Source organism: Garra rufa, chromosome 7 (assembly GCF_049309525.1).
Source record: "Garra rufa chromosome 7, GarRuf1.0, whole genome shotgun sequence".
In the NCBI taxonomy this organism is placed as follows: Eukaryota; Metazoa; Chordata; class Actinopteri; order Cypriniformes; family Cyprinidae; genus Garra; species Garra rufa.
In genome coordinates, this window is record NC_133367.1 from 38,199,602 (window position 1) to 38,217,557 (window position 17,956).

General features: G+C 35.4%; 2 protein-coding genes across 2 annotated transcripts; one reads left to right on the top strand and one right to left on the bottom strand.

Moving 5' to 3' along the window:
- The first annotated feature begins 781 nt into the window (after positions 1-781).
- cand2 (cullin-associated and neddylation-dissociated 2 (putative)) lies at positions 782-12,042 on the top strand. Its single transcript, XM_073844845.1, has 15 exons — positions 782-924; positions 4,065-4,208; positions 4,286-4,440; positions 4,515-4,638; positions 4,722-4,978; positions 5,122-5,227; positions 6,804-6,949; positions 7,116-7,402; positions 7,489-7,630; positions 8,700-10,202; positions 10,317-10,412; positions 10,509-10,678; positions 11,271-11,435; positions 11,525-11,632; positions 11,724-12,042. The coding sequence occupies exons 1-15, from the start codon at positions 857-859 to the stop codon at positions 11,946-11,948; spliced, it is 3,696 nt and encodes a 1,231-aa protein (XP_073700946.1). The 5' UTR covers positions 782-856; the 3' UTR covers positions 11,949-12,042.
- A 1,627-nt stretch (positions 12,043-13,669) lies between these two features.
- On the bottom strand, positions 13,670-16,591 carry LOC141339220 (large ribosomal subunit protein eL32). The gene is made up of 4 exons (XM_073844848.1): positions 16,538-16,591; positions 15,783-15,883; positions 14,198-14,379; positions 13,670-13,848 (listed from the first exon to the last, which is right to left on the bottom strand). Exons 2-4 carry the CDS (start codon positions 15,876-15,878, stop codon positions 13,719-13,721), a joined length of 408 nt encoding a protein of 135 aa, XP_073700949.1. The 5' UTR covers positions 15,879-15,883; positions 16,538-16,591; the 3' UTR covers positions 13,670-13,718.
- Between the last annotated feature and the right edge of the window lie 1,365 nt (positions 16,592-17,956).

Sequence of the window (17,956 nt, forward strand, 5' to 3'; positions counted from 1 at the left end):
TGACTCAGCTTTTTCATTTTAAAATATATTTAAACAGAAAACAGTTTAAATAGAAAAAATATTTCACAATATCACTGCTTTTGCTGTACTTTGAATCAAACAAATGCAGGCTTGGTGAGCAGAAAATTCGTTAAAAACATTACGGTTCAAAAACTTTTGACTGGTAGTATATTTACCAGAATCAAATCATATCATATCATTTGATTTGATTTGATCAGAGCTGTTTTAGAAAGATGTTTAGTAATCTAATCATAACTAAACAACTAAAAGTTGCTCTAGTCTCAAAAACACTTTTGACATCTAACAATGCATTGTATTTTCTATCAACTTACTGACTGTAAAACTACAGAATCCGGTTTGTTTAGATTTTTTCATTTATCAGCTGCCGAACTACCGGGTTTATACAAATATCTGAGAAAAATCAAACCTTATTCAATAATACAACACTCACCATTTTGATTAAATCACTCCAACAACCACCTTCACCACAGAAAACTTAAAAAAAAATCGTCCTGGTTGCTCTTCAGAGCTTCAGAAATGAATTTACTGATAATATTTCCGACGTGGCAGACTGACCGCTCAGTGCGGACTGTATTTCCGTTGCTAAAGGCTCCGGGTGGAGCGAAAAAAAGGTTCCGCTCAATTTTTCCCCGTCCGCACCCTGTAGTTCACATTGACTCCAGCAGATGACGGCAAAGTTGAATTAATATATCGCTCATGTCTATTTATAACTTTTCGAAAGTGTCATATGTCCCCGTCTGTCCAGTGTCCAGCCAGGCGCTATGATCTTCATCAAGCTCAACTTCACGTATTAATTTTGACATCGCCATAAAGTGCAGCACTTCAAACAGGCAAGATGTCGACCGTCACCTTTTACATTTCTAACCTTTTGGAAAAAATGACATCCACTGACAAAGACTTTCGGTAAGACAAGTGTGTGTTGTAGACGCATGTTTCAGACTCTTGACTAATGTTTACAAAAATAGGCCAATGACAAAGCAACGGCCTGGACTTTTTAGATACAACTCAAACATTTTCTGAATAGTTTTTTAGATTCTACACCTTCAAACTCTCAAGTGGAATAAACATTGACTTTTGAGACTATAAAACTGCTGTGGACATAGTGAAAACTGATTTGTTTGCATGAAATTTCAATATACACTACCTGTCAAAAGTTTTTTAATGTTTTAGAGAAGTCTCTTCTGCTCACCAAGCCTGCATTTATTTAATTCTAAGTACAGCAAAAACAGTACAATTTTGAAATATTTAAAATACCTGCTTTCTATTTGAATATATTTTAAAATATGTTTTAAAATAGTCTTCAGTGTCACATGATCCTTCAGAAATCATTCTAATATGCCGATTTGATGCTCAGAAAATTGTTTAATCATTATTATGAATATTTAAAACAGCTGAGTACATTTTTTTTTTCAGGATTCTTTGATGAATAGAAAGATCCAAAGATGAGCATTTATCTGAAATAAAAACATTTTGTAACATTATACATGATACTATTTAAAAGCTCGGAGACGGAATCATTTATTATAGAAATTAACACTTTTATTTATCAAGGATGCTCTAAATTGATCAAAAGTGATGATAATGACATTTATAATGTTACAAAAGATTTCTATTTCAGATGAATGCTGTTCTTCTGAACATTCTATTCATCAAAGAAACCTAAAAAAAATCCACTCAGCTGTTTTTAACATATACTAATGTACTAAATGTATACTAATGTATAAATGTTTTTTGAGCAGCAAATCAGCATAATTGTAATGACTTCTGAAGGATCATGTGACAACTGGAGTAATGATGCTAAAAATTCAGCCTTGAAATCACAGGAATAAATTACATTTTAAACTATATTCAAATAGAAAGCAAAAATATTTCACAATTTTACTGTTTTTGCTGTACTTTTGATCAAATTAATGCAGGCTTGATTAGCAAAAGAGACCTTTAACTGGTAGTGTACATGTAGACTATTCTGTTCTATTATATTTTAGCCATCTTTTGGTAATTAAATGGGAAGTTAAACCCAATCAAACTTATTTAAATATTAAATAAATCATCATTAATGATAACTATCATGATTCCTACAGCATTCGGTTATTCTCAAAATATTTTGTTATTTAAAGCGTTCTAGTGCCATGTAAAAAAAATAAAAAATAAAAAATCCCAAATTAAAAGAACAAAGTCAAAATATTTTGAGAATAAAATTGAAATACTATATGAATAAAGTCAAAATGCTACGAGAGTAAAGTCAAAATATTATGAGAATAGATTTGAAATATTATGAGAATAAAGTCTAAATGTTTTGAGAATAAAGTCAAAATGTTTAAAAAAAATAAAGTCGAAATGTTTTGAGTATAAAGTCAAAATGTTTAAAAAAAATAAAGTCGAAATGTTTTGAGAATAAAGTTGAAAAGTTTCGACAATAAAGTCAAAATATTATGAGAATAATGTTGAAATGTTTCGAGAATAATGTCGAAATATTACAAGAAAAAAGACTAAATTTTTCAAAAATAAATTCGAAATACAGTATTACAAGAAAAAGTCCAAATGTTTCTAGAATAAAGTCGAAAAGTTTAGAGAAAAAGTCCAAATGTTTTAAGAATAAAGTCGAAATGTTTCAAGAATAAAGTCAAAATGTTTTGAGAATAAAGTCTAAAAGTTTCGAGAAAAAGTCCAAATGTTTCTAGAATAAAGTCGAAAAGTTTAGAGAAAAAGTCCAAATGTTTTAAGAATAAAGTCGAAATGTTTCCAGAATAAAGTCAAAATGTTTTGAGAATAAAGTCTAAAAGTTTCGAGAAAAAGTCCAAATGTTTCTAGAATAAAGTCGAAAAGTTTAGAGAAAAAGTCCAAATGTTTTAAGAATAAAGTCGAAATGTTTCCAGAATAAAGTCAAAATGTTTTGAGAATAAAGTCTAAAAGTTTCGAGAAAAAGTCCAAATGTTTCTAGAATAAAGTCGAAAAGTTTAGAGAAAAAGTCCAAATGTTTTAAGAATAAAGTCGAAATGTTTCCAGAATAAAGTCAAAATGTTTTGAGAATAAAGTCTAAAAGTTTCGAGAAAAAGTCCAAATGTTTCTAGAATAAAGTCGAAAAGTTTAGAGAAAAAGTCCAAATGTTTTAAGAATAAAGTCGAAATGTTTCCAGAATAAAGTCAAAATGTTTTGAGAATAAAGTCTAAAAGTTTAGAGAAAAAGTCCAAATGTTTTAAGAATAAAGTCGAAATGTTTCCAGAATAAAGTCAAAATGTTTTGAGAATAAAGTCTAAAAGTTTCGATAAAAAGTCCAAATGTTTCTAGAATAAAGTCGAAAAGTTTAGAGAAAAAGTCCAAATGTTTTAAGAATAAAGTCGAAATGTTTCCAGAATAAAGTCGAAATGTTTTGAGAAAAAAATTCTAAATTTTCAATAAAGTTGAAATATTTCAAGAATAATGTCGAAATATTAAGAGAAAAAGACTACATTTTTCGAGATTAATTTCTAAACATTACGTGAAAAAATACTACCTTTTTTGAGAATAAATTCGAAATATTACAAGAATAAATTTGAAATATTACGAGAAAAAAGTCTAAATATAACGAGAAAAAGTAAAAATGTTTCTAGAATAAAATCGAAAAGTTTCGAGAAAAAGCCTAAATGCTTTGTGAAAAAAGTTAAAATGTTTCAAGAATAAAGGCGAAATATTACGAGAATAAAGAAGAAAAGGTTTCGAAAATAAATTTGAAATATTACGCAAGTAAGTTTGAAATATTACGAGAAAAAAAAAGTCAAAATATTACAAGAAAAATTAAAAATGTTTCTAGAATAAAGTTAGAAATAAAATTTTCATATATATATGGACCTGACTGTATAGTGTTTCAAAATGTTTTGAGAATAAAGTCTAAATGTTTTGAGAAAAAAGTCGAAATATTACGAGAAAAAAGTCGTAATGTTTCAAGAATAAAGTCACAAAGTTTTAACTGAATGAGCTGTTAGCTGGCAAAAAAGTACTGTGGTGCCATCTTGCTACAACCAAGATTACCACTACCATTACCATGGTACACTGATTTCTTTCAGGTTTATGGCGGCCAACGACCTGATGATGGAGCTCCAGAAGGACTCAATCAAACTGGACGAGGAAAGCGAGAGAAAAATTGTGGCGATGCTTCTCAAACTTCTAGAGGACAAAAACGGAGAAGTGCAGAATCTGGCCGTCAAATGGTATTTTCTCACTTAGATGTTCTTCTAAACGTCATCCTTTACAGTTTGTGATCAAGATTATTTCTGGTTTTGAGTAGTCTAGGTCCTCTAGTGGGAAAAGTGAAGGAGTGTCAGGTGGAGACGATTGTGGACACGCTCTGCTCCAACATGGTGTCCAACAAGGAGCAGCTGAGGGACATTTCCAGCATGGGCTTGAAAACCGTCATCGCTGAACTTCCACCTTCATCTACAGGTATCAAGGTGATGTTTGAGAAGCTTCCATCTTTTTAGGACCTTTTTAGTCATAGTTATTGCATTGCGTTGAAGGTTTGAGCCTCACAGTCAACGTCTGTAGGAAGATCACGTCCCAGTTGATCGGAGCCTTGGGAATGGAAGACGACGTGTCCATTCAGCTGGAGGCTTTGGATATTCTTTCCGACATGTTGGGCAGGTTGGTCCAAATCTCTTGTACTTGCATGAACTCTTCAAGTGTTTATGAACATCCACTTGTCAGTCTTTTACATTATTTTTCAGGTTGAGCACTGCTCTGGTGAGCTTCCATCCGTCAATTCTGACTAGTCTTCTCTCCCAGCTCATGAGTCCTCGTATGGCTGTGAGGAAACGCTCTATTATCGCTCTGGGTCATCTAGTGCCTAGTTGTAGCCCTGCCCTATTCACACAACTCACCGAACACCTCATGGGTGAACTGTCCCGTGGACCGCCCACTGCCAATGTCCGCACCTACATCCAGTGCCTGGCCACGGTCAGTAGACGAGGAGGACACAGGATTGGTGAGAGCTGATTTAATACTTCTAATAAAATTCTGTCTCAATGTTGAGGGAATGTAGCGCTATGGTTTGAGGGAGCTGAAGAGACTAACAAAGATTTTGGAGATTTTGAATGGAGTAATGTATTGGAGTCTTATGATCTGAAGGTGAACACCTGCAGAAGATTGTGCCGATGGTGGTGAAGTTTTGTAACGTGGAGGACGATGAGCTTCGCGAGTTCTGCTTTCAAGCTTTTGAAGCTTTTGTTAGCAGGTAGAACTATTATTTTATATTATTTGGTCTAAAACTTAGCAATTCTTTTTGTATTTTTGTATTGTATTATTTACGTTTAATTGTAACATTTTATTTTTATTGCGTCAAACGGTTAGTCACGATTAATCATGATTAACCGCATTTAATTGCGATTATTTGCGTTCAATCCCGATTAATCGTGGTAAATTGCATCCAAAATAAAAAAAATTGTCTATGTAATATATGTGTGTGCGCTGTGTATGTTTATTTTGTATATATAAATACACACAAATGCATTGATATATTAAAAAATGTGTTGCGTTTATATTAAATATATTTTTATATAATATTAATTATATGAATGAAAATATATACATGTAAATACAGTTTTCAAAAGATATACTGTATGTGTGTGCATTTATGTATACATAATAAATATACACAAACACATGTATATCATGTAAATAAAAACTTTTAGTTTAGATGCGATTAATCGTGATGAATCATTTGACAGCACTATTTTATTTAGTTTGCTTAAATAATACCATGTTTTGGCATTTTGTAACATTTATTTTATGATTTGGGTTTCATTTGTAAGGTGTTTTGTCATTTTGTTTTATTATTTTGGTTTACATTATATTTTATTTTATGATATATTTTTTAAACACTTAATGTTTTGTCATTTTTGTAACATTTTATTATACTATTTTGGTATTAATTATAACATTTTTGTAATTTTTATTAAATTTGTTTCATGTTGGTTTACATTATATAATTTTGGTAATTTTTTTACTCATTTTATTACAGTATATTGGTTTAAATTTAGCCCTGGGCAATGATTAATTGCGATTAATTGCATCAAAAATGCAATGCTTTTGTTTACATAATATATGTATGTGTGTATATTTATTATGTATATATATATATATATATATATATATATATATATATATATATATATAAATACATGCGTGAATGTATATATTTAAAAAAAAAATTTTATGTTTATATATTACATATATTTATATATAATATAAATTATATGAATATAAGTATTTACATTCAAATATTTTCAAAATATATATAGTGTATGTGTGTCTTTATATATTATATTATAAATATATACACACATATATAAACAAAACATTTTAGTTTGGGTGCAATGAATTAAATTATCTATTAGCACTATTCAAATTATATATTGTTTTCATTATATTATTTATATTGTATTGTTTTTGTTTAGTTTTATTATGTTGGCTTGCATCATATCATATTTGGTCATTTTTTTGACTCATTTTATTTTATTAAAGTATATTGATTTAAATTAGGCCATTATAATGTTCTGTCATTTTGTAGCATTTTATTATATTATTTTGATATAAGTTATATCATGTTTTTATTTTATTGTTTTTTTTTTAATTAATTATGTTGATTTTTATTATAATAATTATAATAATATCTTATTTTGTTATCTTTATTACTATTTTATTTTATTACTGTATGTTTATCCACCTTATTTTGGGCACCTCTTCCACATTGAAAAATACGGTGGATATTTGTAAGTCAGAAATTATTTTCTGTTTTTTTTTTTTTACAGATGTCCGAAGGAAATGTCCCCTCACATCCAAGCCATCATCAAGTTGTGTTTGAATTATATCACATATGACCCCAATTACAACTATGATGCTGACGATGACGAGGATGACAGTATGGACATTGAGGACAGAGAAGATGAAGATCAGGGTGATGTTTATGACCATCATTATACAACTTTTAGAGTAAAAATCAATTAATAGTATCCTTTTGAAAAGATTTACAGATTATTACTAATGGTACTGAGGCAGATGGCGGATGTAGTGCTGCCTACTCAGAGCATGTTTTTCACAGTCGACTCACTTGTAATCTATAGAGTCTGATGATGAATACAGTGACGATGATGACATGAGCTGGAAGGTGCGGCGTTCCTCTGTGAAATGTCTGGAGGCGATAATCAGCAGTCGTAGAGATCTGCTGGTGGAGCTCTATGGATCCGTGAGCCCAACGTTGGTGTCCCGCTTCAAAGAACGTGAGGAGAATGTTAAGACTGATATCTTCTCAGCCTTCGTGGCTTTGCTCAGACAATCCAGACACCCTCACGGCCCAACTTTGGATACGGGGGCTAAAGAAGAGCCAGCGGTCACTCTCTTAAAGAAACAGGTACTCCTGTTTGCGGGTTGTCAACCCAACTTACATGCAGTACCAGGTGCACATCTTCTAAAAACTGCTCTCACCTGCTCTCACAGGTACCGACAATTGTAAAAGCCCTACACCGACAGCTAAAGGAGAAAAGCACGAGGTGTAGGCAAGGCTGCTTCAGTCTTCTGACAGAGATGGCCAATGTACTGCCTGGTCAACTAGGAGAACATATACCAGCCCTAATTCCAGGTGTGAATAAAAGGGATTTAGCATAATATGTCTACATTATATAAGAGCAAGGGTGGGTCCAAACCTGGTCCTGGAGGGCCAATGTCCTGCAGAGTTTATCTTCAACCCAAATTAAATACATCTGAACCAGCTAATCAAGGTCTTACTAGGCATACTAGAAACTTTGAGGCAGGTGTGTTGAAGCAAGATGGAGTTAAACTCTGCAGGACACTGGCTTTCCAAGACCAAGTTAGGACACCCCTTTGTCTGAATGTCAAAAGCCAGTAGAACCATTATCTGCAATGGGTGTAAAGCAGTGAGTTTCCAATAGTAAACTAATGCCCCATTTAACATCTGACATGAAAGACAATTTTTGACATGTCCAGCATAGACAGCTTCAAGAACAGTGCTGGGCAACTTCGGTCTAGGAGGGCCACTGTCCTGCAGAGTTTAGCTCGAACTGTAATCAAACACTCTTGCCTATAGCTTTCTAGTGATCTTGAAGACACTGATAAGCTTATTCAGGTGTGTTTTATTAGGGTTGGAGCTAAACTCTGCAGGACAGTAGCCCTCCAGGACTGAAGTTGCCCAGCACTGTTCAAGCAGTTGAAGCACGATGCATGACCATAGCCCAGGGACGTCCAAATTCGGTCCTGGAGGGCCGGTGTCCTGCAGTTAAACACACCTGTAGATCACATTTGAAGTGGGGACTTGCACCATGTCTACATCTGTGGGAGACTATAGTCCTGCATCGTGCTTCAACTGCTTGAAGCTGTCTACACGTGACACGTCAAAGTGAACTTTACAAATCAGTTGTCCTTTTTGTCAGAAGTCAAACAGGGCATCAGTTTACTATTTGGTAACTTACTGCTTTGTATCCATCATAGACAGTATTACTGGTTATAATGGGTTCTACTGGCTTTTGACATTCAGACACTCTTATACAGAGGAGTCTAAACTCAATTTAGCTCCAACTTGACACCTATTAAGTTGCCTTTGGACCTCTTGCATCTAGTTGTGCTTTTTAAACAGTTTTATGGCATATTATTTTCAGTGCATTCATTAATTTCAGGCTTTTATCTCTCTTTAGGTATTATTTACTCCTTGACAGACAAGTCGACCTCTTCAAATATGAAGATTGATGCCCTTGCTTTCCTCAGTGTTCTCTTAAGTAGTCACAGCCCAGAGACTTTCCACCCACACATTAGCGTTATCTTACCACCGGTGATCCAATGCGTCGAAGACCCGTTTTATAAAATCACATCCGAGGCCCTCCAAGTCACACAGCAGATTGTCAAACTCATGCGGCCTCTGGACAAGCCCATCTCTTTTGATGCCAAGCCTTACATAAAGAACATATTCGCTTGCACCTCGAAGAGGTTGAAGGCAGCTGACATAGACCAAGAGGTGAAAGAGCGAGCCATTTTCTGCATGGGCCACATTTTGAGTCATTTTGGCGACCAGCTTGGCGGTGACCTGCAGCCCACCTTGCAGATATTTCTGGAGAGGCTTAAAAACGAAATCACCAGACTCGTCGCAGTGAAGACTTTGACTCTTGTTGCTTCCTCGTCACTTAAAATCGACTTAAGACCCATTTTGACGGAGGCGATTCCAATGCTTGGATCCTTCTTGCGGAAAAACCAGCGGGCCCTGAAGTTGAACACGATAACGGCCCTGAATGTGATGGTCACAAACTACAGCGACAGTTTCAAGCCACCTCTGATAGAGTCCATACTGAGTGAGGTGCCTGCTTTGATTCAGGAGAGCGATATGCATATCTCACAAGTATCCATAACGCTGATCACCTGTATGGCCAAAGTTTGCCCGTCCTCTTTGAGCAAGATTGGGGGGATGATCTTACCTGAAGTGCTTAACTTAGTCCATTCTCCACTGCTACAAGGAGGTGCTCTTAATTCAATACTTGAGTTTTTCCAGGTTCTTGTAGCAACGAAGGCCAACAACATGAGTTACAGTGACTTGCTGAAAGCCTTGAGGGCCCCTTTCTACGATTCAAAGTCGACTGACTCCATGTCCGTGCATAAACAGTCCTACTACTCTGTGGCCAAGTGTATAGCAGCGTTGTCAACGGCTTGTCCCAAAGAGGCTTCTGGAGTGGTCACCAACCTTATCCAGGAGGTTAAGAACCCAAAATCTTCAGAATCAGTGAGGATTCTCTCGTTACTGTGCCTTGGGGAGATTGGACGTTTTATGAACTTCGAAGGTCAGAAGGAACTGAAGGGAGTCATTATGGAAGCCTTTGGTTCTCCTAACGAGGAAGTCAAGTCTGCCGCATCTTTTGCTTTGGGAAACATTTGTGTCGGAAACTTGGGGGAGTATCTGCCATTCATGCTCAAGGAGATTGGCAGCCAGCCAAAGAGACAATACCTGCTTCTGCACTCCCTCAAAGAGATGATCAGCGCTCTGTCGGCTGAAAGTCTCAAGCCTCACGTGGAGAACATCTGGTCTTTGCTTTTCAAGCACTGTGAATGTGCAGAAGAGGGTACTCGCAATATTGTAGCTGAATGTTTGGGGAAACTCACATTGGTCAGTCCATCTGACCTCCTACCAAGGCTGAAGAAACAACTGTCCTCAGGTAATAATGTTACCTTGAATTTACTTGGTAGATAATGGGCTAGTTTCAAACAATGTGGTTTTAATCAATCACATACAGTATATAAGCAAAACGCAATATTTATTGTTCTTCCAGGGTCTCCCCTTTCCCGCAGTACGGTTGTAACTGCAGTGAAGTTCACCATTGTAGACCACCCCATGCCCATCGACTCACTCCTCAAAGGATGCATTGGTAAACTGCACATTTGTACTTATATATAGATAAATACATGATAGATACTGTCTTATATCCTAGCACTATTGACTTATATTGTAATTCTTCTATTAGGTGACTTCCTGAAAACACTCCAGGATCCTGACCTCAATGTTCGGCGAGTGGCTTTAGTCATGTTCAATTCAGCCGCCCACAACAAACCCTCCCTCATTCGTGGACTTCTGACATCACTTCTCCCACATCTATACAAGGAAACCCAGATCAGAAAAGACCTTGTCAGAGAGGTACAAATTATGAATGTTAAAAACACCAAAAAATTTAAAGTTTGTGATTAGTTACTCACCCTCATGTTGTTCCAAACCCGTAATACTTTTATTCATCTTTGTAACACAAATGAAGATATTTTTGATGAAATCCAAGAGCTTTCTGACCCTGCATAGACAGCAAGGGTCTTTCCAAATTCAAGGCCCAGAAAGGTAGTAAGGACATTGTTAAAATAGTCTATGTGACATCAGTGGTTCAGTCATAATTTTATGAAGTTACGAGAATACTTTTTGTGTGAAAAAAAAACAAGCAAACAAACCCAACCCTTTATTCAAGAATTATTCCCCTCTGCGTCAGCCTAGTGCTATCTTGGAGAGTATCATGACTGAATGAACCACTGATGTTACAAGGACTATTTTGTAGATTTTCTTGGTACCTTTCTAGGCCTTGAACGTGGAAGGATTCTTGCTGTCTATGCAGTATCAGAGAGGCCTTGGATTTATCAAAAATATCTTAATTTGTCTTCCGAAAACAAAGGAAGGTCTTAGGGGTTTGGAACATGAGGGTGAGTGAGCATTTTTGGGTGAAATAACCCTTTAAATCATGTCTCAGGTTGAGATGGGCCCATTCAAGCACACAGTAGATGATGGTTTGGACGTCCGCAAGGCGGCATTTGAATGTATGTACACCCTGCTGGACAGCTGCTTGGACTGTTTGGACATCTTCGAATTTCTGAACCATGTTGAAGAAGGCCTGAAAGATCACTATGACATTAAAGTAAGTACTTTCAGTGAGGTACAGACTGAAAAAAACAAAACATTTTGACTATTGATCTATTTAAGATGCTCATGTTTCTGGTTTTTCAGATGTTGACCTTCATTATGCTCGCCAGACTTTCTAAACTCTGTCCAGCCGCTGTGGTACAAAGGCTGGACAGATTAGTGGAACCACTAAAAGCTACTTGCACTACAAAGGTAAGACTTAGCATGACAGCAGTTTGTAACAAAATATGGGATGTTGTCTTTGAATACTTCTCAATAAACTGCTATCTTTTTTAATACAAAGGTGAAAGCTGGTTCAGTGAAGCAAGAGTTTGAGAAACAGGAAGAGTTGAGGCGCTCTGCCATGCGTGCAGTCGCCGCCCTGCTGTCCATCAGCGAGGTGGAGAAGAGCCCTGCTATGGCAGACTTCGCCAATCAGATCAGAAGCAACTCAGAGATGGCCACCATCTTCGAAAGCCTTCAAGGAGACCCCTTAACAGGAGCTGTGGAATCGATGGACACCAGTTAGGACTTGTGACTGCCGTTTATGCTATGGTTTGTATTGGAATTGCAGAATCAGCAATGGACTAGTTTTGTTGTGAAAATAAAAACATTATTAAAAACATTATTACTGAACCTACATCTTCTGACCAGGCATCCTCAAATCTGTCTCGTAAGATCTACTTTTCTACAGAGTTTAGCTTTAACCCTAATCAAACACAACTAAGGAAAGGTCTTCAACTCTGCTCCTGGGGACCTATTGTCCTGCAAAGTTTATTTCTAACCTGTTCCAGCACACCTACCTGTGTATTTTCAAGCAATTTTGTGGAGCTTGATTAGCTACTTGATTAGGGTTGTAGCTGGACTCTGCAGGATAGTGGGTTCCCAGAAACAGGGTTGAAGACCTGTGCACCTGAGCATGCTAATCAATGTCTTCAAGATCATTAGAAAACCACAAATAGGCGAGTTTGATCAGGGTTGGAGTTCAACTCAGCAGAAAATAGGATCTCGTGAGCCAGATTTGAGAATCCCCATTTTAGACCAAGGGTTTTCAATCCTGTTTCTGGAGCTTACCCAACAGTGGACATTTTACATCTCCATAAACACATCTGATTCAGGCCACCAGCTCATTACTAGAGTCACAGCTCTACAGTGTGACTGAAAATTACTACGTGCGACTATGAAAAAATATTTAGGAGCACCATATGAGACTGACCCGATCAACATATTTGTTTGCGCTGAGGGGAGCTTTAAAAGTTTCTACACGTTTTCTCAACGTTGAGTAATGTATCGCAGACATATCTTACGAATCCTTTCATTAAACAAAGTGTAGAGAGAGTGTAAATAAGAGATTCATTGTGCAGTGTGGAGAGCTTCGTTGATTATAATGGAACTTTATGAGATCTTTTAATGATTTAAGTTTGTAAATGAGATATTTAATACAACAGTTAAATAAACAAGACAATAATATTAAGAGACTTACATTGCCTGATTTTGCTCGATTTCATCGTCAAAAATGGTCCGAAGCAAGTCACAACAGAGCCTCTGCACATTTCCATTCAAACACCAATGTTTCATTTATGAATGAACGTGCGTTTTTAAATGAGTTGTTATAGTGTCACTTGCTTTATCCCCAAATGAATCAGCCGTTCGAACAAATCAAATGAACGATATGATTCAGTAAATAAATCAGTAATTTGCCACCACCTACTGGCAGATTTTTTCATTTTTAAAGTATCTTTTCAGTTACTTATATCATTTGATATTTCTGTATTCAACATTTTCACATTTAAAACATTCTCAACATGAATTTGACTGCACTCATGCCACCTCTGAGCCCCATTAAACATGAAAATTCACCTACAAGCCACTTGTGTTCTTCTGTGCCACCTCTGTAGTACAAATACATTAATATTTTATTTTTAACTTATTCGTATTCAACTTGTTCTTATTCTGTTTTAATTAGAAATGCTAATTTAAATTATATAGTTTAAAAAAAAAACCTGACAAAAGATGACATACTTTCAATAATGTTGTCAAAATGCCATTACAATGGTAAAAGCAAAATTCCCTTGTAAATCACTTTTTAGTCAAATATCACCTCGCAATGGAAACGCAAATTTTTAATAAGATTTGATTATGGAGAAAAAAAATATATAAAAAAGGTAAGCATAGAGCCCTGAGAGTCTCCAGGACCTGGGCAGGCAAAAAACTCTGTGACAGAACCTTAAAATTAAGAGGTGAGACAAGTGTAGTTCCTCTTTTTCCACTTTATTGAAAAGACAACAAGATAACCAATTTATTCGTTCTCCTCGCTGCGGAGTCTGGCGTTGGGGTTTGTGACCTTGATGGCCAGCTGAGCAGCCCTTTCTACAATGAGCTTCCTGTTCTTTGAAGACACATTGTGGGCGATCTCTGCACAATGGGACCTATAGAGAAAGAGTAACCTTTAGATTATCATATTCTCATTTTAAAAACAATAAGCAAATGCAGCATTCAACAGTGAAATTTAAGTTATCCATTTACAAACATCACAATCTTAATCTATTCAAAGAAGGAGACCCAAATACAAGCGTTAGTCACTTGTTGCAGGTTATCTTCCACCTACTGGCTATGGCGAGAGCTAGAGGTGGAATGGGTTTTTCCTCCGCCATGCTATTTCTCTGAATTCAACACCCGAGATGAATACAGGCAATTCACCAGGTATTATCAGAGAGATAAAGACACGTTGACTTTCTTAAATGAAGTATAAAAAGCAGCAATATATAACAATCTTACTTGTTGCTCATCATGAGGACTTCAAGTTCCTTGACATTGTGGACCAGGAACTTCCTGAATCCAGAGGGCAGCATGTGTTTGGTTCTTTTGTTGCTACCATAACCAATGTTGGGCATCAACATCTGACCCTTGAAGCGCCTGCGCACTCTGTTGTCAATACCTCTGGGCTTCCTCCAGTTTTCCTGAAGGGAGATTGTTCATATTAGATCCTGGATGTAACTGAAGGCTAAAACTAGCTGAGAAAGTATGTTGGACTACTCTTAAAGGATTAGTTCACTTCCAAAACAAATTTACTCACGCCCTCGTCATCCAAGATGTTCATGTCTTTCTATCTTCAGTCATAAAGAAATTATTATTTTTTTTTTTAAACTAACACTTCAGGAATTCTCCATATAGTGGACTTCAATGGTGACCACAAGTTTGAACTTACAAAAACGCAGTTTAAATGCATCTTCAAAGGGCTCCAAACGATCCCAGACGAAGAAGAAAGGTCTAATCTAGTGAAACGATTGGTTATTTCTTGAAAAAAAGTAGAATTTATATACTTTTTAAACCTCAAATGCTCATCTTGTCTAGCTTTGCATATACTCTGTGTATTCCGGTTCAAGACTTCTCATGTTTTCCTCCAACTTCAAATCACCATACTTTTACCTTTTTTTTTTTTTTTTTTTTTAAATGGTGTTTGATCATCTTTGCGCAATTACTTTGTAAACACTGGGTCGGTACTTCTGCAGCGATGTAGGACTATTTTGAAGTTGGAGAAGAAAGTGAATCCAAATTTTTTTTGGACATACCCTAACTGTATTGAACCAGAGTAAGACGACGAGCATTTGAGGTTAAAAAGTGTCAAATTTTAATGTATTTAAGAAAATGGCCGATCGTTTCACTAAGATAAGAACCTTCTTTCTCGGTTGGGATCGTTTAGAGCTGCATTTTGGCAATTCAAAATCGGAGGCACCATAGAAGTCCACTATATGGAGAAAATTCTTAAAGTGTTTATCAAAAAGCAATTATTTATAACTAAAAACAGACATGAACATCTTGGATGACAAGGGGGTGAGTAAATTATCTGTACACTTTTGTTCAGGTGAACTAATCCTTCAAAATGAACAAACGTCATGTCTGAAAAACATTTAAACTGCTACAGCTACAGATTTGAGAACAAGTGTGCTTTTCTGATCAATGACTTCATGGTTTGTCCAGCGATTATGGAAAATAACTTGGATAATGCACTTCAGGCAACTTTGAGCTGAAAGTCTGAAGTATTGTAGAGCTGATCAGATCTAAAGATTTGACTGACTTGGATTAAACATCAGGTCAAAACTCAAAATGAAACACATGCTTGGATAAATTACTCAAGATGTATATGTTAACAATGGAAACACTTAAAATGCATTTTTGCTAAAAACGCTGAAAGCTACTTTAGGTATAAATGCTTGGAATACATATTAGGCCAATACCATTTAGAAAACATTTATGCAACCCCAACATCAACTAGAAAAACATCTGTGCTAATTTACATTATTTTCACAACTTTTCATAGCTTCGAAACCATGACTTCAGAAAAAACTTCTGATATTTCTACCTTGATCTTGACATAGCGATCGGACTGATGTCTGATGAATTTTTTAGTCCTTTTCTTGACGATCCTAGGTCTCCTGAGGGGTCGAAGTTGAGTCATGATGCCTACAGAGTAAACATGCAGAAATGAATGAGTTTAAAAACAAAATAAATGCATACACAATTTAGTAATTCTATATAAACAGTCTACATGACTCGCAGCTTAAACCAAAGCAATCTACTTTGGCATGTAGCATGTGTATTAGCAATGTTAGCCTGCTGTAAGCTTTCGTCCAAAAACCTGTTATGTCAACAAGACCAAACGAACTAAAGCGTGCGATATTAATGAGCGTACCGCAAACTTTAATCGTTTAAAACAGATAGTAAGACAGCAAACTAAAGACTACACATTATCTACAGTATAAACGACGCAACATGCACAACACATGCAACTAGCACTAAATGCAACATGCTATAATAAACGTCTGGAAAGTCTAAATAATCTAGTTTGTGGTATAAAATAACTCTGTTGTAATGTTAAAGCGAGCAGAGTAATATGTAATACATTTTGTGACTTCAGCGCTTCACATTTATCACACCAATGGCCGCCATGTACAGAGCCGGTGTGGTATATAAAATAAATATCGCTTATTATATCACTCCGCGAACCGCAATATCAGCACATTTAAATACACTGAACACTAATACAACGCTATGAATTGAAAAACGTTTATTTTAATCAAGATATTAAAGGATGAATTGAGATTTTATTCCGCTCACCGTTTGGCCTGCCTCTACCGAAGACAGTCCAGAAGAAGAGGGGGAAGTGACGTTGCGACGCCCTGGAAATAATAGCAGGCAGCGGAAGTCGCTGCTGCTCTGAAATGCGGCCGATCACAACATGTGTAAAATTTATTTGTTTAATATAATGAGATTACTGTTAACTTCATTATTTGGTATATTGTGAATTTACTAATTATATATGGGAAATTCTTTATTCACAAATGCAAATAGGCAGTGAACAAAATAATTTAACTAATTTTAAAATAGAAATAACAAAGCGAGAAAACCCTGTGAATTATTTTAAAGCCTTAAATTGATTCTTTGAATAATGAACGGACATGTGATTTTCTTATCGCGTTCCCTATTTTATTTTATTTATTAGATTTTTTTATTATCATATTTGTTTTGATGTAATTTATATGTTATTGCCCTTGTGTGTTCCTTGTTCTAAAAATTATAATAAGAAAAAAAAATTGTTTAATGAAAAAAAAAAACTTTGTATGTTGCATCTTATATTGGCTTATAATTAATACAGCAAGTAAAAAATTAAATATATGTATTTTTAATGATTACTTTGTTTCTACCAAGCAGGCTAAAACAAACAAAAAATAATAATAATAAAGACAAACAACACTTTCACTTTCTGCCTCGTTTTTTAAAAGTTTATTTAATTAAAAAAAATATATTATTATTATTTTAATAATTGATGTTTTTCATCCCTAGTCATATGAAACCTACTACATTAATTCTGTACATTTGCATTGTTTTTATTTATTTATTTATTTAGTATTAATGTATTTGCGCAATAAAAAAAAAAAACCTTGTTAACCCAAACTGATTACTGCGGATTTGTGGAAAAGTTTGACTTTGAGTATTTTAGATATCCTAACTATAAAGGTACCTAACTAGTGTTGTCAAAAGTACAGACTTCGGTATCAGTCGGTACTGAAATGTGACAAAAATGTGATGATACCAGCATTTTTCCACGAGCATTTTGAGTGCTTAATGCACATTTTTTAAATTTTGTACTTTTGACAAAGATAACCATAATGATAGGCCTTAATTTAAATGCTCAAGTCTGGTGGATTCTGATTGGCTGTCAATGTTTTTATTGTATATCAGCTTGAAAATATTTTCGGAAAACTGATTCTAACGATATCATTCCCAAGTGCCGTTATCGTTAGAGTACAGTATCGTACCATTATTAAAACATCCCCGGTGAAAAAAACATCTAAAACCAGCCTAGGCTGGTTGGCTGGTTTTAGCTGGTCAGCAGGCTGGTTTTAGAGGGGTTTTGGCCACTTTTCCAGCCTGGCCAGGCAGCTCAGGCTGGGAAACCACCAGCTAAGACCAGCCTAACCAGGCTGGGAGACCAGCTAAAACCAGCAACTTCCAGCTTAAACCAGCTAAGACCAG

Coding starts and splice junctions, on each gene's coding strand:
- cand2 (XM_073844845.1), top strand. CDS start 857: ATGTCGACCGTCACCTTTTACATTTCTAACCTTTTGGAAAAAATGACA. Junction 4,441..4,514: donor ACTTCCACCTTCATCTACAG/GTATCAAGGTGA, acceptor ATTGCGTTGAAG/GTTTGAGCCTCACAGTCAAC. Junction 11,436..11,524: donor AAGATCACTATGACATTAAA/GTAAGTACTTTC, acceptor CTGGTTTTTCAG/ATGTTGACCTTCATTATGCT.
- LOC141339220 (XM_073844848.1), bottom strand. CDS start 15,878: ATGACTCAACTTCGACCCCTCAGGAGACCTAGGATCGTCAAGAAAAGG. Junction 14,380..15,782: donor ATCGCTATGTCAAGATCAAG/GTAGAAATATCA, acceptor ATCTCCCTTCAG/GAAAACTGGAGGAAGCCCAG. Junction 13,849..14,197: donor GTCCTCATGATGAGCAACAA/GTAAGATTGTTA, acceptor CTTTCTCTATAG/GTCCCATTGTGCAGAGATCG.